This window comes from Oncorhynchus nerka, linkage group LG8, assembly GCF_034236695.1.
Source record: "Oncorhynchus nerka isolate Pitt River linkage group LG8, Oner_Uvic_2.0, whole genome shotgun sequence".
Taxonomy (NCBI): domain Eukaryota; kingdom Metazoa; phylum Chordata; class Actinopteri; order Salmoniformes; family Salmonidae; genus Oncorhynchus; species Oncorhynchus nerka.
This window is the reverse complement of record NC_088403.1, coordinates 864,699-884,558: the sequence shown is the minus strand read 5'-3', so window position 1 is coordinate 884,558 and position 19,860 is coordinate 864,699. Positions and strand designations below refer to the sequence as shown.

Sequence of the window (19,860 nt, the reverse complement as noted above, 5' to 3'; positions counted from 1 at the left end):
GAGAGAACCTGTTATCTGGAGGACAGACAGACAGACAGGTCCTATACGGAGAGAGAACCTGTTAGAGGACAGACAGACAGGTCCTATACGGAGAGAGAACCTGTTATCTGGAGGACAGACAGACAGGTCCTATACGGAGAGAGAACCTGTTATCTGGAGGACAGACAGACAGGTCCTATACGGAGAGAGAACCTGTTACCTGGAGGACAGACAGACAGGTCCTATACGGAGAGAGAACCTGTTACCTGGAGGACAGACAGACAGGTCCTATACGGAGAGAGAACCTGTTACCTGGAGGACAGACAGACAGGTCCTATACGGGAGAGAGAACCTGTTACCTGGAGGACAGACAGACAGGTCCTATACGGAGAGAGAACCTGTTACCTGGAGGACAGACAGGACAGAACCTGTTACCAGGTCCTATACGGAGAGAGAACCTGTTACCTGGAGGACAGACAGACAGGTCCTATACGGAGAGAGAACCTGTTATCTAGAGGACAGACAGACAGGTCCTATACGGAGAGAGAACCTGTTACCTGGAGGACAGACAGACAGGTCCTATAAGGAGAGAGAACCTGTTATCTGGAGGACAGACAGACAGGTCCTATACGGAGATAACCTGTTATCTGGAGGACAGACAGGTCCTATACGGAGAGAGAAGAACCTGTTACCTGGAGGACAGACAGACAGGTCCTATACGGAGAGAGAACCTGTTACCTGGAGGACAGACAGACAGGTCCTATACGGAGAGAGAACCTGTTACCTGGAGGACAGACAGGTCCTATAAGGAGAGAGAACCTGTTACCTGGAGGACAGACAGACAGGTCCTATACGGAGAGAGAACCTGTTATCTGGAGGACAGACAGACAGGTCCTATACGGAGAGAGAACCTGTTATCTGGAGGACAGACAGACAGGTCCTATACGGAGAGAGAACCTGTTATCTGGAGGACAGACAGACAGACAGACAGGTCCTATACGGAGAGAGAACCTGTTACCTGGAGGACAGACAGACAGGTCCTATACGGAGAGAGAACCTGTTATCTGGAGGACAGACAGACAGGTCCTATACGGAGAGAGAATCTGTTACCTGGAGGACAGACAGGTCCTATACGGAGAGAGAACCTGTTACCTGGAGGACAGACAGGTCCTATACGGAGAGAGAATCTGTTATCTGGAGGACAGACAGGTCCTATACGGAGAGAGAACCTGTTACCTGGAGGACAGACAGGTCCTATACGGAGAGAGAACCTGTTACCTGGAGGACAGACAGACAGGTCCTGTACGGAGAGAGAACCTGTTACCTGGAGGACAGACAGACAGGTCCTATAGGGAGAGAGAACCTGTTATCTGGAGGACAGACAGACAGGTCCTATACGGAGAGAGAACCTGTTACCTGGAGGACAGACAGACAGACAGGTCCTATAGGGAGAGAGAACCTGTTACCTGGAGGACAGACAGACAGGTCCTATACGGAGAGAGAACCTGTTACCTGGAGGACAGACAGACAGACAGGTCCTATAGGGAGAGAGAACCTGTTACCTGGAGGACAGACAGACAGGTCCTATACGGAGAGAGAACCTGTTACCTGGAGGACAGACAGACAGGTCCTATAGGGAGAGAGAACCTGTTACCTGGAGGACAGACAGACAGGTCCTATACGGAGAGAGAACCTGTTACCTGGAGGACAGACAGACAGGTCCTATATGGAGAGAGAACCTGTTACCTGGAGGACAGACAGACAGGTCCTATAGGGAGAGAGAACCTGTTATCTGGAGGACAGACAGACAGGTCCTATAGGGAGAGAGAACCTGTTACCTGGAGGACAGACAGACAGGTCCTATACGGAGAGAGAACCTGTTACCTGGAGGACAGACAGACAGGTCCTATACGGAGAGAGAACCTGTTATCTGGAGGACAGACAGACAGACAGACAGGTCCTATACGGAGAGAGAACCTGTTACCTGGAGGACAGACAGACAGACAGGTCCTATAGGGAGAGAGAACCTGTTACCTGGAGGACAGACAGACAGACAGGTCCTATAGGGAGAGAGAACCTGTTACCTGGAGGACAGACAGACAGGTCCTATACGGAGAGAGAACCTGTTACCTGGAGGACAGACAGGTCCTATAGGGAGAGAGAACCTGTTACCTGGAGGACAGACAGACAGGTCCTATACGGAGAGAGAACCTGTTACCTGGAGGACAGACAGACAGGTCCTATATGGAGAGAGAACCTGTTACCTGGAGGACAGACAGACAGGTCCTATAGGGAGAGAGAACCTGTTTTCTGGAGGACAGACAGACAGGTCCTATACGGAGAGAGAACCTGTTACCTGGAGGACAGACAGGTCCTATACGGAGAGAGAACCTGTTACCTGGAGGACAGACAGACAGGTCCTATACGGAGAGAGAACCTGTTACCTGGAGGACAGACAGACAGGTCCTATACGGAGAGAGAACCTGTTATCTGGAGGACAGACAGACAGACAGACAGGTCCTATACGGAGAGAGAACCTGTTACCTGGAGGACAGACAGACAGGTCCTATACGGAGAGAGAACCTGTTACCTGGAGGACAGACAGACAGGTCCTATAGGGAGAGAGAACCTGTTACCTGGAGGACAGACAGGTCCTATACGGAGAGAGAACCTGTTACCTGGAGGACAGACAGACAGGTCCTATACGGAGAGAGAACCTGTTATCTGGAGGACAGACAGACAGGTCCTATACGGAGAGAGAACCTGTTATCTGGAGGACAGACAGACAGGTCCTATAGGGAGAGAGAACCTGTTACCTGGAGGACAGACAGGTCCTATAGGGAGAGAGAACCTGTTACCTGGAGGACAGACAGACAGACAGGTCCTATAGGGAGAGAGAACCTGTTATCTGGAGGACAGACAGACAGTTCTGGTTTCTACCATACCTGGTTATGTTCTGGTTCCTACCATACCTGGTTATGTTCTGGTTCCTACCATACCTGGTTATGTTCTGGTCCTACCATACCAGGTTATGTTCTGGTTCCTACCATACCTGGTTGTTCTGGTTATGTTCTGGTTCCTACCATACCTGGTTATGTGCTGGTTATGTTCTGGTTCCTACCATACCTGGTTATGTTCTGGTTATGTTCTGGTTCCTACCATACCTGGTTATGTTCTGGTTCCTACCATACCTGGTTATGTTCTGGTTATGTTCTGGTTCCTACCATACCTGGTTATGTTCTGGTTATGTTCTGGTTCCTACCATACCTGGTTATGTTCTGGTTCCTACCATACCTGGTTATGTTCTGGTTATGTTCTGGTTTCTACCATACCTGGTTATGTTCTGGTTATGTTCTGGTTCCTACCATACCTGGTTATGTTCTGGTTTCTACCATACCTGGTTATGTTCTGTTTCCTACCATACCTGGTTATATTCTGGTTCCTACCATACCTGGTTATGTTCTGGTTATGTTCTGGTTTCTATCATACCTGGTTATGTTCTGGTTCCTACCATACCTGGTTATGTTCTGGTTCCTACCATACCTGGTTATGTTCTGGTTCCTACCATACCTGGTTATGTTCTGGTTATGTTCTGGTTCCTCCCATACCTGGTTGTTCTGGTTCCTACCATACCTGGTTATGTTCTGGTTCCTACCATACCTGGTTATGTTCTGGTTCCTACCATACCTGGTTATGTTCTGGTTATGTTCTGGTTCCTCCCATACCTGGTTGTTCTGGTTCCTACCATACCTGGTTATGTTCTGGTTCCTACCATACCTGGTTATGTTCTGGTTCCTACCATACCTGGTTATGTTCTGGTTCCTACCATACCTGGTTATGTTCTGGTTCCTACCATACCTGGTTATGTTCTGGTTTCTACCATACCTGGTTATGTTCTGGTTCCTACCATACCTGGTTATGTTCTGTTTCCTACCATACCTGGTTATGTTCTGGTTCCTACCATACCTGGTTGTTCTGGTTCCTACCATACCTGGTTATGTTCTGGTTCCTACCATACCTGGTTATGTTCTGGTTCCTATCATACCTGGTTGTTCTGGTTCCTACCATACCTGGTTATGTTCTGTTTATGTTCTGGTTTCTATCATACCTGGTTATGTTCTGGTTCCTACCATACCTGGTTATGTTCTGGTTTCTCCACCATCTGAGTCTTGACGAAACACATGATGTCCTTATAGATCTCCCGGTCCCCACACTGAGGAGAGGCCAGGACAGGACTGGAGACACACAGAGACAAGTGGTTGGTAATGAGTCAACACCAGTCCCCACACTGAGGAGAGGCCAGGACAGGACTGGAGACACACAGAGACAAGTGGTTGGTAATGAGTCAACACCAGTCCCCACACTGAGGAGAGGCCAGGACAGGACTGGAGACACACAGAGACAAGTGGTTGGTAATGAGTCAACACCAGTCCCCACACTGAGGAGAGGCCAGGACAGGACTGGAGACACAGAGACAAGTGGTTGGTAATGAGTCAACACCAGTCCCCACACTGAGGAGAGGCCAGGACAGGACTGGAGACACACAGAGACAAGTGGTTGGTGAATCAACACCAGTCACACTGAGGAGAGGCCAGGACAGGACTGGAGACCCAGAGACAAGTGGTTGGTAATGAGTCACACAGTCCATCAGAGGAGAGGCCAGACAGGACTGGAGACACAGAGACAAGTGGTTGGTAATGAGTCAACACCAGTCCATCAGAGGACAGAGGAGCAGACAGGACTGGAGACACAGAGACAAGTGGTTGGTAATGAGTCAACACCAGTCCCCACACTGAGGAGAGGCCAGGACAGGAGACACACAGAGACAAGTGGTTGGTAATGAGTCAACACCAGTCCATCAGAGGACAGAGGAGCAGACAGGACTGGAGACACACAGAGACAAGTGGTTGGTAATGAGTCAACACCAGTCCTCCAGTCCATCAGAGGACAGAGGAGCAGACAGGACTGGAGACACACAGAGACAAGTGGTTGGTAATGAGTCAACACCAGTCCATCAGAGGACAGAGGAGCAGACAGGACTGGAGACACACAGAGACAAGTGGTTGGTAATGAGTCAACACCAGTCCCCACACTGAGGAGAGGCCAGGACAGGACTGGAGACACAGAGACAAGTGGTTGGTAATGAGTCAACACCAGTCCCCACACTGAGGAGAGGCCAGGACAGGAGACACACAGAGACAAGTGGTTGGTAATGAGTCAACACCAGTCCCCACACTGAGGAGAGGCCAGGACAGGACTGGAGACACAGAGACAAGTGGTTGGTAATGAGTAAACACCAGTCCCCACACTGAGGAGAGGCCAGGACAGGACTGGAGACACACAGAGACAAGTGGTTGGTAATGAGTAAACACCAGTCCCCACACTGAGGAGAGGCCAGGACAGGACTGGAGACACACAGAGACAAGTGGTTGGTAATGAGTCAACACCAGTCCCCACACTGAGGAGAGGCCAGGACAGGACTGGAGACACACAGAGACAAGTGGTTGGTAATGAGTCAACACCAGTCCCCACACTGAGGAGAGGCCAGGACAGGACTGGAGACACACAGAGACAAGTGGTTGGTAATGAGTCAACACCAGTCCCCACACTGAGGAGAGGCCAGGACAGGACTGGAGACACACAGAGACAAGTGGTTGGTAATGAGTCAACACCAGTCCCCACACTGAGGAGAGGCCAGGACAGGACTGGAGACACACAGAGACAAGTGGTTGGTAATGAGTCAACACCAGTCCCCACACTGAGGAGAGGCCAGGACAGGACTGGAGACACACAGAGACAAGTGGTTGGTAATGAGTCAACACCAGTCCCCACACTGAGGAGAGGCCAGGACAGGACTGGAGACACACAGAGACAAGTGGTTGGTAATGAGTCAACACCAGTCCCCACACTGAGGAGAGGCCAGGACAGGACTGGAGACACACAGAGACAAGTGGTTGGTAATGAGTCAACACCAGTCCCCACACTGAGGAGAGGCCAGGACAGGACTGGAGACACACAGAGACAAGTGGTTGGTAATGAGTCAACACCAGTCCCCACACTGAGGAGAGGCCAGGACAGGACTGGAGACACACAGAGACAAGTGGTTGGTAATGAGTCAACACCAGTCCCCACACTGAGGAGAGGCCAGGACAGGACTGGAGACACACAGAGACAAGTGGTTGGTAATGAGTAAACACCAGTCCCCACACTGAGGAGAGGCCAGGACAGGACTGGAGACACACAGAGACAAGTGGTTGGTAATGAGTAAACACCAGTCCCCACACTGAGGAGAGGCCAGGACAGGACTGGAGACACAGAGACAAGTGGTTGGTAATGAGTCAACACCAGTCCATCAGAGGACAGAGGAGCAGACAGGACTGGAGACACACAGAGACAAGTGGTTGGTAATGAGTAAACACCAGTCCCCACACTGAGGAGAGGCCAGGACAGGACTGGAGACACAGAGACAAGTGGTTGGTAATGAGTCAACACCAGTCCATCAGAGGACAGAGGAGCAGACAGGACTGGAGACACACAGAGACAAGTGGTTGGTAATGAGTAAACACCAGTCCTCCAGTCCATCAGAGGACAGAGGAGCAGACAGGACTGGAGACACAGAGACAAGTGGTTGGTAATGAGTCAACACCAGTCCATCAGAGGACAGAGGAGCAGACAGGACTGGAGACACACAGAGACAAGTGGTTGGTAATGAGTCAACACCAGTCCTCCAGTCCATCAGAGGACAGAGGAGCAGACAGGACTGGAGACACACAGAGACAAGTGGTTGGTAATGAGTCAACACCGTCCATCAGAGGACAGAGGAGCAGACAGGACTGGAGACACACAAGAGACAAGTGGTTGGTAATGAGTCAACACCAGTCCTCCAGTCCATCAGAGGACAGAGGAGCAGACAGGACTGGAGACACACAGAGACAAGTGGTTGGTAATGAGTCAACACCAGTCCATCAGAGGACAGAGGAGCAGACAGGACTGGAGACACACAGAGACAAGTGGTTGGTAATGAGTCAACACCAGTCCATCAGAGGACAGAGGAGCAGGGAAAAGAGACTGAGTAGAGAAGGTAATTATTAAGAGAGAGAGCATTGGGACAATCTCAAAGAACATACTCCTTGAGTCCTTTCTCCCCGACTTCTTATTAAATCCCATTGGATGAGAAAGCCAGGAGGTCCCTCCCCTCTGACCTTCTCCTCCAATGGGAAGATGGAGGCAGAGGGACTTCATGTGAACCCCGTTCCCTGCCAGTACATCGGTTTCTGTGAACAGGGAGTGTGTGTATGTCTGTGTGTGTTATCCAGGCCACGTCTGGGCCCAGTCCTTTGTTGAGGGAGACCTAATTAAAAGTGAATTCTTAATGAGAGCTGCTCCAAAGCCACCACCTTTACCATCTCTCTCTCTCTCTCTCTCTCTCTCTCTCTCTCTCTCTCTCTCTCTCTCTGTCTCTCTCTCTGTCTCTCTCTCTCTCTGTCTCTCTCTCTCTCTCTCTCTCTCTCTCTCTCTCTCTCTCTCTGTCTCTCTCTCTCTGTCTCTCTCTGTCTCTCTCTCTGTCTCTCTCTCTCTCTCTGTCTCTCTCTCTGTCTCTCTCTCTCTCTCTGTCTCTCTCTCTCTCTCTCTCTCTCTCTCTCCCTCTCTCTCTCTCTCTCTCTCTCCTCTACCCTGTCTCTCTCTCTCCTCTCTCTGTCTCTCTCTCTCTCTCCTCTACCCTGTCTCTCTCTCTCTTCTCTCCTCTACCCTGTCTCTCTCTCTTCTCTCCTCTACCCTGTCTCTCTCTCCTCTACCCTGTCTCTCTCTCCTCTACCCTGTCCTCTACCCTGTCTCTCTCTCCTCTCTCCTCTACCCTGTCTCTTCTCTCCTCTACCCTGTCTCTTCTCTCCTCTACCCTGTCTCTTCTCTCCTCTACCCTGTCTCTTCTCTCCTCTACCCTGTCTCTTCTCTCCTCTACCCTGTCTCTTCTCTCCTCTACCCTGTCTCTTCTCTCCTCTACCCTGTCTCTCTCTCCTCTACCCTGTCTCTCTCTCCTCTACCCTGTCTCTTCTCTCCTCTACCCTGTCTCTCTCTCTCTTCTCTCCTCTACCCTGTCTCTCTCTCTCTCCTTTACCCTGTCTCTTCTCTCCTCTACCCTTTCTCTTCTCTCATCTACCCTGTCTCTTCTCTCCTCTACCCTGTCTCTCTCTCTTCTCTCCTCTACCCTGTCTCTTCTCTCCTCTACCCTGTCTCTCTCTCCTCTACCCTGTCTCTTCTCTCCTCTACCCTGTCTCTCTCTCCTCTACCCTGTCTCTCTCTCTCTTCTCTCCTCTACCCTGTCTCTTCTCTCCTCTACCCTGTCTCTTCTCTCCTCTACCCTGTCTCTTCTCTCCTCTACCCTGTCTCTTCTCTCCTCTACCCTGTCTCTTCTCTCTTCTACCCTGTCTCTTCTCTCCTCTACCCTGTCTCTTCTCTCCTCTACCCTGTCTCTCTCTCTCTTCTCTCCTCTACCCTGTCTCTCTCTCTCTCCTTTACCCTGTCTCTTCTCTCCTTTACCCTGTCTCTTCTCTCCTCTACCCTGTCTCTTCTCTCCTCTACCCTGTCTCTTCTCTCCTCTACCCTGTCTCTCTCTCCTCTACCCTGTCTCTCTCTTCTCTCCTCTACCCTGTCTCTTCTCTCCTCTACCCTGTCTCTCTCTCCTCTACCCTGTCTCTCTCTTCTCTCCTCTACCCTGTCTCTTCTCTCCTTTACCCTGTCTCTCTCTCTCTTCTCTCCTCTACCCTGTCTCTCTCTCCTTTACCCTGTCTCTCTCTCTCTCCTCTACCCTGTCTCTCTATCTTCTCTACCCTGTCTCTTCTCTCCTATATCCTGTCTCTCTCTCCTCTACCTTGTCTCTCTCTCTTCTCTACCCTGTCTCTTCTCTCCTCTATCCTGTCTCTTCTCTCCTTTACCCTGTCTCTTCTCTCCTCTACCCTGTCTCTCCCTCCTCTACCCTGTCTCTCTCTCCTCTACCCTGTCTCTCTCTCCTCTACCCTGTCTCTTCTCTCCTCTACCCTGTCTCTTCTCTCCTCTACCCTGTCTCTCTCTCTCTCTCTTCTCTACCCTGTCTCTCTCTCTTCTCTCCTTTACCCTGTCTCTTCTCTCCTCTACCCTGTCTCTTCTCTCCTCTACCCTGTCTCTCTCCCTCTCTCTCTCTTCTCTCCTCTACCCTGTCTCTCTCTCTCTCTCTTCTCCCCCTCTCTCCTCTACCTTGTCCCTTTCTTTCTTTCTCTCTCCCTCCTCTCCCTAGATCCTCTCTCTCTCTTCTCCCCCTCTCTCCTCTACCCTGTCTCTTTCTCTCTTTTCTCGCCCTCACTCTCTCTTCTCCCCCTCTCTCCTCTACCTTGTCCCATTCTCTCTTTCTCTCTCCCTCCTGTTCCTAGATCCTCTCTCTTCTCTCTTTCCTCATCCCTCCCGCTCTCCTCTGCCTTACCACTAACATGTTCTGAGACCTGCCCTGTTCTGAGACTTGCTCTGTTCTGAGACCTGCCCTGTTCTGAGACCTGCCCTGTTCTGAGACCTGCCCTGTTCTGAGACCTGCCCTGTTCTGAGACCTGCTCTGTTCTGAGACCTGCCCTGTTCTGAGACCTGCCCTGTTCTGAGACCTGCTCTGTTCTGAGACCTGCCCTGTTCTGAGACCTGCCCTGTTCTGAGACCTGCCCTGTTCTGAGACCTGCTCTGTTCCGTTCTGAGACCTGTCCTGTTCTGAGACCTGCCCTGTTCTGAGACCTGCCCTGTTCTGAGACCTGCCCTGTTCTGAGACCTGCCCTGTTCTGAGACCTGCTCTGTTCTGAGACCTGCTCTGTTCTGAGACCTGCCCTGTTCTGAGACCTGCCCTGTTCTGAGACCTGCCCTGTTCTGAGACCTGCTCTGCTCCGTTCTGAGACCTGTCCTGTTCTGAGACCTGCTCTGTTCTGAGACCTGCTCTGTTCTGAGACCTGCCCTGTTCTGAGACCTGCCCTGTTCTGAGACCTGCCCTGTTCTGAGACCTGCCCTGTTCTGAGACCTGCCCTGTTCTGAGACCTGCTCTGTTCTGAGACCTGCTCTGTTCTGAGACCTGCCCTGTTCTGAGACCTGCCCTGTTCTGAGACCTGCCCTGTTCTGAGACCTGCTCTGCTCCGTTCTGAGACCTGTCCTGTTCTGAGACCTGCTCTGTTCTGAGACCTGCTCTGTTCTGAGACCTGCCCTGTTCTGAGACCTGCCCTGTTCTGAGACCTGCCCTGTTCTGAGACCTGCCCTGTTCTGAGACCTGCCCTGTTCTGAGACCTGCCCTGTTCTGAGACCTGCCCTGTTCTGAGACCTGCCCTGTTCTGAGACCTGCTCTGTTCTGAGACCTGCCCTGTTCTGAGACCTGCCCTGTTCTGAGACCTGCCCTGTTCTGAGACCTGCCCTGTTCAGCCACCTGAATATATGAACTGTTAAAGCTGTGAAGCCATAAGAGGAGAACAGAGGTAGGACCCAATTAAATATAGATTGTCTAAGCTGGTCACCAGGGGAGGGGGAGAGAGGAGAGAGAGAGCTCACAGCTCTGTTGCATGCTGGGTATGTACATAGTCAATGGTAGGCTTCGAGGGGACTCCTATGGTAGGTACACCTACAGCTCATCTCTTGGCAGTAGTACTGTAGACTACTTTAATACTGACCTCAACCCAGAGTCTCTCAGAGCGTTCACAGTCAGCCCACTGACCTCAACCCAGAGTCTCTCAGAGCGTTCAGCCCACTGACCTCAACCCAGAGTCTCTCAGAGCGTTCACAGTCAGCCCACTGACCTCAACCCAGAGTCTCTCAGAGCGTTCACAGTCAGCCCACTGACCTCAACCCAGAGTCTCTCAGAGCGTTCACAGTCAGCCCACTGACCTCAACCCAGAGTCTCTCAGAGCGTTCAGCCCACTGACCTCAACCCAGAGTCTCTCAGAGCGTTCACAGTCAGCCCACTGACCTCAACCCAGAGTCTCTCAGAGCGTTCACAGTCAGCCCACTGACCTCAACCCAGAGTCTCTCAGAGCGTTCACAGTCAGCCCACTGACCTCAACCCAGAGTCTCTCAGAGCGTTCAGCCCACTGACCTCAACCCAGAGTCTCTCAGAGCGTTCACAGTCAGCCCACTGACCTCAACCCAGAGTCTCTCAGAGCGTTCAGCCCACTGACCTCAACCCAGAGTCTCTCAGAGCGTTCACAGTCAGCCCACTGACCTCAACCCAGAGTCTCTCAGAGCGTTCACAGTCAGCCCACTGACCTCAACACAGAGTCTCTCAGAGCGTTCAGTCCACTGACCTCAACCCAGAGTCTCTCAGAGCGTTCACAGTCAGCCCACTGACCTCAACCCAGAGTCTCTCAGAGCGTTCACAGTCAGCCCACTGACCTCCACCCAGAGTCTCTCAGAGCGTTCACAGTCAGCCCACTGACCTCAACCCAGAGTCTCTCAGAGCGTTCACAGTCAGCCCACTGACCTCAACCCAGAGTCTCTCAGAGCGTTCAGCCCACTGACCTCAACCCAGAGTCTCTCAGAGCGTTCACAGTCAGCCCACTGACCTCAACCCAGAGTCTCTCAGAGCGTTCAGCCCACTGACCTCAACCCAGAGAGCGTTCACAGTCAGCCCACTGACCTCACCCAGAGTCTCTCAGAGCGTTCACAGTCAGCCCACTGACCTCAACACAGAGTCTCTCAGAGCGTTCAGTCCACTGACCTCAACACAGAGTCTCTCAGAGCGTTCAGTCAGCCCACTGACCTCAACCCAGAGTCTCTCAGAGCGTTCACAGTCAGCCCACTGACCTCCACCCAGAGTCTCTCAGAGCGTTCACAGTCAGCCCACTGACCTCAACCCAGAGTCTCTCAGAGCGTTCACAGTCAGCCCACTGACCTCAACCTAGAGTCTCTCAGAGCCTTCACAATCAGCCCACTGACCTCAACCCAGAGTCTCTCAGAGCGTTCACAGTCAGCCCACTGACCTCAACCTAGAGTCTCTCAGAGCCTTCACAGTCAGCCCACTGACCTCAACCCAGAGTCTCTCAGAGCCTTCACAGTCAGCCCACTGACCTCAACCCAGAGTCTCTCAGAGCGTTCACAGTCAGCCCACTGACCTCAACCCAGAGTCTCTCAGAGCGTTCACAGTCAGCCCACTGACCTCAACCCAGAGTCTCTCAGAGCGTTCAGCCCACTGACCTCAACCCAGAGTCTCTCAGAGCGTTCACAGTCAGCCCACTGACCTCCACCCAGAGTCTCTCAGAGCGTTCACAGTCAGCCCACTGACCTCAACCCAGAGTCTCTCAGAGCCTTCACAGTCAGCCCACTGACCTCAACCCAGAGTCTCTCAGAGCGTTCACAGTCAGCCCACTGACCTCAACCCAGAGTCTCTCAGAGCCTTCACAGTCAGCCCACTGACCTCAACCCAGAGTCTCTCAGAGCCTTCACAGTCAGCCCACTGACCTCCACCCAGAGTCTCTCAGAGCGTTCACAGTCAGCCCACTGACCTCAACCCAGAGTCTCTCAGAGCGTTCACAGTCAGCCCACTGACCTCAACCCAGAGTCTCTCAGAGCCTTCACAGTCAGCATCCATCCTATACAACGTCCTGGACAAAATGTGTCCCTGTAATAGTGAAGGTGTAAATGTATCAGTAGAAAGCCTGAACAGTGTAACATATCACTTATTAAAAAGCTAATAACATTGAGAAAACCGACGCCACTTCACTATGTGGAAAAACAAAACCCTACAGGAAAAAAGGAGGGAGGGGGGAGACAACCATCGGATGGTTGTCTCCCTCCCTCCCTCCCTCCCTCCCTCCCTCCCTCCCTCCATCCCTCCCTCCCTCCCTCCCTCCATCCCTCCCTCCCTCCCTCCATCCCTCCCTCCCTCCCTCCCTCCCTCCCCTCCCTCCATCCCTCCCTCCCTCCCTCCATCCCTCCCTCCATCCCTCCCTCCCTCCCTCCATCCCTCCCTCTCCCTCCCTCCCTCCCTCCCTCCATCCCTCCCTCCCTCCTCCTCCCTCCCTCCCTCCCTCCCTCCCTCCCTCCCTCCCTCCCTCCTCCCTCCCTCCCTCCCTCCCTCCCTCCCTCCCTCCCTCCATCCCTCCCTCCCTCCCTCCCTCCCTCCTCCCTCCATCCCTCCCTCCCTCCCTCCCTCCCTCCCTCCCTCCCTCCCTCCCTCCATCCCTCCCTCCCTCCCCCCTCCCTCCCTCCCTCCCTCCCTCCCTCCCTCCCTCCCTCCCTCCCTGGCTTTTCCAACATAATTTGCAAATAAATTCATTAAAATCCTACAATGTGATTTTCTGGATTTTTTCTCTCATTTTGTCTGTCATAGTTGAATTGTACCTATGATGAAAATTACAGGCCTCTCTCATCTTTTTAAGTGGGAGAACTTGCACAAATACTTTTAGTCAGCCATCACCTCTCTCTCCCAGGCTCCTGGGCTGAGTAGCAGTATAGTGATGGTTGTCTCCCTCCCTCCTGGGCTGAGTAGCAGTATAGTGATGGTTGTCTCCCTCCCTCCCTCCTGGGCTGAGTAGCAGTATAGTGATGGTTGTTTCCCTCCCTCCCTCCTGGGCTGAGTAGCAGTATAGTGATGGTTGTCTCCCTCCCTCCTGGGCTGAGTAGCAGTATAGTGATGGTTGTCTCCCTCCCTCCTGGGCTGAGTAGCAGTATAGTGATGGTTGTCTCCCTCCCTCCTGGGCTGAGTAGCAGTATAGTGATGGTTGTCTCCCTCCCTCCCTCCTGGGCTGAGTAGCAGTATAGTGATGGTTGTTTCCCTCCCTCCCTCCTGGGCTGAGTAGCAGTATAGTGATGGTTGTCTCCCTCCCTCCTGGGCTGAGTAGCAGTATAGTGATGGTTGTCTCCCTCCCTCCTGGGCTGAGTAGCAGTATAGTGATGGTTGTCTCCCTCCCTCCTGGGCTGAGTAGCAGTATAGTGATGGTTGTCTCCCTCCCTCCCTCCTGGGCTGAGTAGCAGTATAGTGATGGTTGTTTCCCTCCCTCCCTCCTGGGCTGAGTAGCAGTATAGTGATGGTTGTCTCCCTCCCTCCTGGGCTGAGTAGCAGTATAGTGATGGTTGTCTCCCTCCCTCCTGGGCTGAGTATAGTGATGGTTGTCCTCCTGGGCTGAGTAGCAGTATAGTGATGGTTGTCTCCCTCCCTCCTGGGCTGAGTAGCAGTATAGTGATGGTTGTCTCCCTCCCTCCCTCCTGGGCTGAGTAGCAGTATAGTGATGGTTGTCTCCCTCCCTCCCTCCCTCCTGGGCTGAGTAGCAGTATAGTGATGGTTGTCTCCCTCCCTCCCTCCTGGGCTGAGTAGCAGTATAGTGATGGTTGTCTCCCTCCCTCCCTCCTGGGCTGAGTAGCAGTATAGTGATGGTTGTCTCCCTCCCTCCCTCCTGGGCTGAGTAGCAGTATAGTGATGGTTGTCTCCCTCCCTCCCTCCTGGGCTGAGTAGCAGTATAGTGATGGTTGTCTCCCTCCCTCCCTCCTGGGCTGAGTAGCAGTATAGTGATGGTTGTCTCCCCCCCTCCCTCCTGGGCTGAGTAGCAGTATAGTGACCTCCCTTGTCTCTGAGAGCCTCCCTCCCTCCTCCTGGGCTGAGTGAGCCTCTGTTCCTCCCTCCTGGGCTGAGTAGCAGTATAGTGATGGTTGTCTCCCTCCCTCCCTCCCTCCCTCCTGGGCTGAGTAGCAGTATAGTGATGGTTGTTTCCCTCCCTCCCTCCTGGGCTGAGTAGCAGTATAGTGATGGTTGTCTCCCCCCCTCCCTCCTGGGCTGAGTAGCAGTATAGTGATGGTTGTCTCCCTCCCTCCTGGGCTGAGTAGCAGTATAGTGATGGTTGTCTCCCTCCCTCCCTCCTGGGCTGAGTAGCAGTATAGTGATGGTTGTCTCCCTCCCTCCCTCCTGGGCTGAGTAGCAGTATAGTGATGGTTGTCTCCCTCCCTCCCTCCCTCCCTCCTGGGCTGAGTAGCAGTATAGTGATGGTTGTTTCCCTCCCCCTCCCTCCTGGGCTGAGTAGCAGTATAGTGATGGTTGTCTCCCTCCCTCCTGGGCTGAGTAGCAGTATAGTGATGGTTGTTTCCTCCCTCCCTCCCTCCTGGGCTGAGTAGCAGTATAGTGATGGTTGTCTCCCTCCCTCCCTCCCTCCTGGGCTGAGTAGCAGTATAGTGATGGTTGTTTCCCTCCCTCCCTCCTGGGCTGAGTAGCAGTATAGTGATGGTTGTCTCCCTCCCTCCCTCCTGGGCTGAGTAGCAGTATAGTGATGGTTGTCTCCTCCCTCCCTCCCTCCTGGGCTGAGTAGCAGTATAGTGATGGTTGTTTCCCTCCCTCCCTCCTGGGCTGAGTAGCAGTATAGTGATGGTTGTCTCCCTCCCTCCCTCCTGGGCTGAGTAGCAGTGAGTGATGGTTGTCTCCCTCCCTCCCTTCCTGGGCTGAGTAGCAGTATAGTGATGGTTGTCTCCTCCCTCCTGGGCTGAGTAGCAGTATAGTGATGGTTGTCTCCTCCCTCCTGGGCTGAGTAGCAGTATAGTGATGGTTGTCTCCCTCCCTCCTGGGCTGAGTAGCAGTATAGTGATGGTTGTCTCCCTCCCTCCTGGGCTGAGTAGCAGTATAGTGATGGTTGTCTCCCTCCCTCCCTCCTGGGCTGAGTAGCAGTATAGTGATGGTTGTCTCCCTCCCTCCCGGGCTGAGTAGCAGTATAGTGATGGTTGTCTCCCTCCCTCCTGGGCTTAGTAGCAGTATAGTGATGGTTGTCTCCCTCCTGGGCTGAGTAGCAGTATAGTGATGGTTGTTTCCCTCCCTCCCTCCTGGGCTGAGTAGCAGTATAGTGATGGTTGTCTCCCTCCCTCCTGGGCTGAGTAGCAGTATAGTGATGGTTGTCTCCCTCCCTCCCTCCTGGGCTGAGTAGCAGTATAGTGATGGTTGTCTCCCTCCCTCCCTCCTGGGCTGAGTAGCAGTATAGTGATGGTTGTCTCCCTCCCTCCCTCCCTCCTGGGCTGAGTAGCAGTATAGTGATGGTTGTTTCCCTCCCTCCCTCCTGGGCTGAGTAGCAGTATAGTGATGGTTGTCTCCCTCCCTCCTGGGCTGAGTAGCAGTATAGTGATGGTTGTTTCCCTCCCTCCCTCCCTCCTGGGCTGAGTAGCAGTATAGTGATGGTTGTCTCCCTCCCTCCCTCCTGGGCTGAGTAGCAGTATAGTGATGGTTGTCTCCCTCCCTCCCTCCCTCCTGGGCTGAGTAGCAGTATAGTGATGGTTGTTTCCCTCCCTCCCTCCTGGGCTTAGTAGCAGTATAGTGATGGTTGTCTCCCTCCCTCCTGGGCTGAGTAGCAGTATAGTGATGGTTGTCTCCTCCCTCCCTTACTCCTGGGCTGAGTAGCAGTATAGTGATGGTTGTCTCCCTCCCTCCTGGGCTGAGTAGCAGTATAGTGATGGTTGTCTCCCTCCCTCCTGGGCTGAGTAGCAGTATAGTGATGGTTGTCTCCCTCCCTCCTGGGCTGAGTAGCAGTATAGTGATGGTTGTCTCCCTCCCTCCTGGGCTGAGTAGCAGTATAGTGATGGTTGTCTCCCTCCCTCCTGGGCTGAGTAGCAGTATAGTGATGGTTGTCTCCCTCCCTCCCGGGCTGAGTAGCAGTATAGTGATGGTTGTCTCCCTCCCTCCTGGGCTTAGTAGCAGTATAGTGATGGTTGTCTCCCTCCTGGGCTGAGTAGCAGTATAGTGATGGTTGTTTCCCCCCCCCCTGGGCTGAGTAGCAGTATAGTGATGGTTGTCTCCCTCCCTCCTGGGCTGAGTAGCAGTATAGTGATGGTTGTCTCCCTCCCTCCCTCCTGGGCTGAGTAGCAGTATAGTGATGGTTGTCTCCCTCCCTCCCTCCTGGGCTGAGTAGCAGTATAGTGATGGTTGTCTCCCTCACTCCCTCCCTCCTGGGCTGAGTAGCAGTATAGTGATGGTTGTTTCCCTCCCTCCCTCCTGGGCTGAGTAGCAGTATAGTGATGGTTGTCTCCCTCCCTCCTGGGCTGAGTAGCAGTATAGTGATGGTTGTTTCCCTCCCTCCCTCCCTCCTGGGCTGAGTAGCAGTATAGTGATGGTTGTCTCCCTCCCTCCCTCCTGGGCTGAGTAGCAGTATAGTGATGGTTGTCTCCCTCCCTCCCTCCCTCCTGGGCTGAGTAGCAGTATAGTGATGGTTGTTTCCCTCCCTCCCTCCTGGGCTGAGTAGCAGTATAGTGATGGTTGTCTCCCTCCCTCCTGGGCTGAGTAGCAGTATAGTGATGGTTGTCTCCCTCCCTCCCTTACTCCTGGGCTGAGTAGCAGTATAGTGATGGTTGTCTCCCTCCCTCCTGGGCTGAGTAGCAGTATAGTGATGGTTGTCTCCCTCCCTCCTGGGCTGAGTAGCAGTATAGTGATGGTTGTCTCCCTCCCTCCTGGGCTGAGTAGCAGTATAGTGATGGTTGTCTCCCTCCCTCCTGGGCTGAGTAGCAGTATAGTGATGGTTGTCTCCCTCCCTCCTGGGCTGAGTAGCAGTATAGTGATGGTTGTCTCCCTCCCTCCCGGGCTGAGTAGCAGTATAGTGATGGTTGTCTCCCTCCCTCCTGGGCTTAGTAGCAGTATAGTGATGGTTGTCTCCCTCCTGGGCTGAGTAGCAGTATAGTGATGGTTGTTTCCCTCCCTCCCTCCTGGGCTGAGTAGCAGTATAGTGATGGTTGTCTCCCTCCCTCCCGGGCTGAGTAGCAGTATAGTGATGGTTGTCTCCCTCCCTCCTGGGCTTAGTAGCAGTATAGTGATGGTTGTCTCCCTCCTGGGCTGAGTAGCAGTATAGTGATGGTTGTTTCCCTCCCTCCCTCCTGGGCTGAGTAGCAGTATAGTGATGGTTGTCTCCCTCCCTCCTGGGCTGAGTAGCAGTATAGTGATGGTTGTCTCCCTCCCTCCTGGGCTGAGTAGCAGTATAGTGATGGTTGTCTCCCTCCCTCCTGGGCTGAGTAGCAGTATAGTGATGGTTGTCTCCCTCCCTCCCTCCCTCCTGGGCTGAGTAGCAGTATAGTGATGGTTGTCTCCCTCCCTCCTGGGCTGAGTAGCAGTATAGTGATGGTTGTCTCCCTCCCTCCTGGGCTTAGTAGCAGTATAGTGATGGTTGTCTCCCTCCTGGGCTGAGTAGCAGTATAGTGATGGTTGTCTCCCTTACTCCTGGGCTGAGTAGCAGTATAGTGATGGTTGTCTCCCTCCCTCCCTCCCTCCTGGGCTGAGTAGCAGTATAGTGATGGTTGTCTCCCTCCCTCCCTCCCTCCTGGGCTGAGTAGCAGTATAGTGATGGTTGTCTCCCTCCCTCCTGGGCTGAGTAGCAGTATAGTGATGGTTGTCTCCCTCCCTCCCTCCCTCCTGGGCTGAGTAGCAGTATAGTGATGGTTGTCTCCCTCCCTCCCTCCTGGGCTGAGTAGCAGTATAGTGATGGTTGTCTCCCTCCCTCCCTCCCTCCTGGGCTGAGTAGCAGTATAGTGATGGTTGTCTCCCTCCCTCCCTCCTGGGCTGAGTAGCAGTATAGTGATGGTTGTCTCCCTCCCTCCTGGGCTGAGTAGCAGTATAGTGATGGTTGTCTCCCTCCCTCCCTCCCTCCTGGGCTGAGTAGCAGTATAGTGATGGTTGTCTCCCTCCCTCCTGGGCTGAGTAGCAGTATAGTGATGGTTGTCTCCCTCCCTCCTGGGCTGAGTAGCAGTATAGTGATGGTTGTCTCCCTCCCTCCTGGGCTGAGTAGCAGTATAGTGATGGTTGTCTCCCTCCCTCCCTCCTGGGCTGAGTAGCAGTATAGTGATGGTTGTCTCCCTCCCTCCCTCCCTCCTGGGCTGAGTAGCAGTATAGTGATGGTTGTCTCCCTCCCTCCCTCCCTCCTGGGCTGAGTAGCAGTATAGTGATGGTTGTTTCCCTCCCTCCCTCCCTCCTGGGCTGAGTAGCAGTATAGTGATGGTTGTCTCCCTCCCTCCTGGGCTGAGTAGCAGTATAGTGATGGTTGTCTCCCTCCCTCCCTCCTGGGCTGAGTAGCAGTATAGTGATGGTTGTCTCCCTCCCTCCTGGGCTGAGTAGCAGTATAGTGATGGTTGTCTCCCCCTCCCTCCCTCCTGGGCTGAGTAGCAGTATAGTGATGGTTGTCTCCCTCCCTCCTGGGCTGAGTAGCAGTATAGTGATGGTTGTCTCCCTCCCTCCTGGGCTGAGTAGCAGTATAGTGATGGTTGTCTCCCCCCTCCCTCCTGGGCTGAGTAGCAGTATAGTGATGGTTGTCTCCCTCCCTCCTGGGCTGAGTAGCAGTATAGTGATGGTTGTCTCCCTCCCTCCTGGGCTGAGTAGCAGTATAGTGATGGTTGTCTCCCTCCCTCCCTCCTGGGCTGAGTAGCAGTATAGTGATGGTTGTCTCCCTCCCTCCTGGCCTGAGTAGCAGTATAGTGATGGTTGTCTCCCTCCCTCCCTGGGCTGATGGTTGTCTCCTCCCTCCCTCCCTCCTGGGCTGAGTAGCATAGTGATGGTTGTCTCCTCCCCCTCCCTCCTGGGCTGAGTAGCAGTATAGTGATGGTTGTCTCCCTCCCTCCTGGGCTGAGTAGCAGTATAGTGATGGTTGTCTCCCTCCCTCCTGGGCTGAGTAGCAGTATAGTGATGGTTGTTTCCCTCCCTCCCTCCTGGGCTGAGTAGCAGTATAGTGATGGTTGTCTCCCTCCCTCCCTCCTGGGCTGAGTAGCAGTATAGTGATGGTTGTCTCCCTCCCTCCTGGGCTGAGTAGCAGTATAGTGATGGTTGTCTCCCTCCCTCCCTCCCTCCCTCCTCCCTCCCTCCTGGGCTGAGTAGCAGTATAGTGATGGTTGTCTCCCTCCCTCCTGGGCTGAGTAGCAGTATAGTGATGGTTGTCTCTCCCTCCTCCCTCC

General features: G+C 53.5%; 1 protein-coding gene across 1 annotated transcript in view; it reads right to left on the bottom strand.

Annotated features, from left to right (window-relative positions):
- Window positions 1–19,860, bottom strand: part of LOC135572803 (stimulated by retinoic acid gene 8 protein homolog) — a 101,963-nt gene that overhangs the window by 28,462 nt on the left and 53,641 nt on the right. The window contains exon 8 of the mRNA XM_065021221.1: window positions 4,115–4,214. Within this exon, the coding sequence (XP_064877293.1) occupies window positions 4,115–4,214 (100 nt within the window). The remainder of the gene's footprint in view (window positions 1–4,114; window positions 4,215–19,860) is intronic.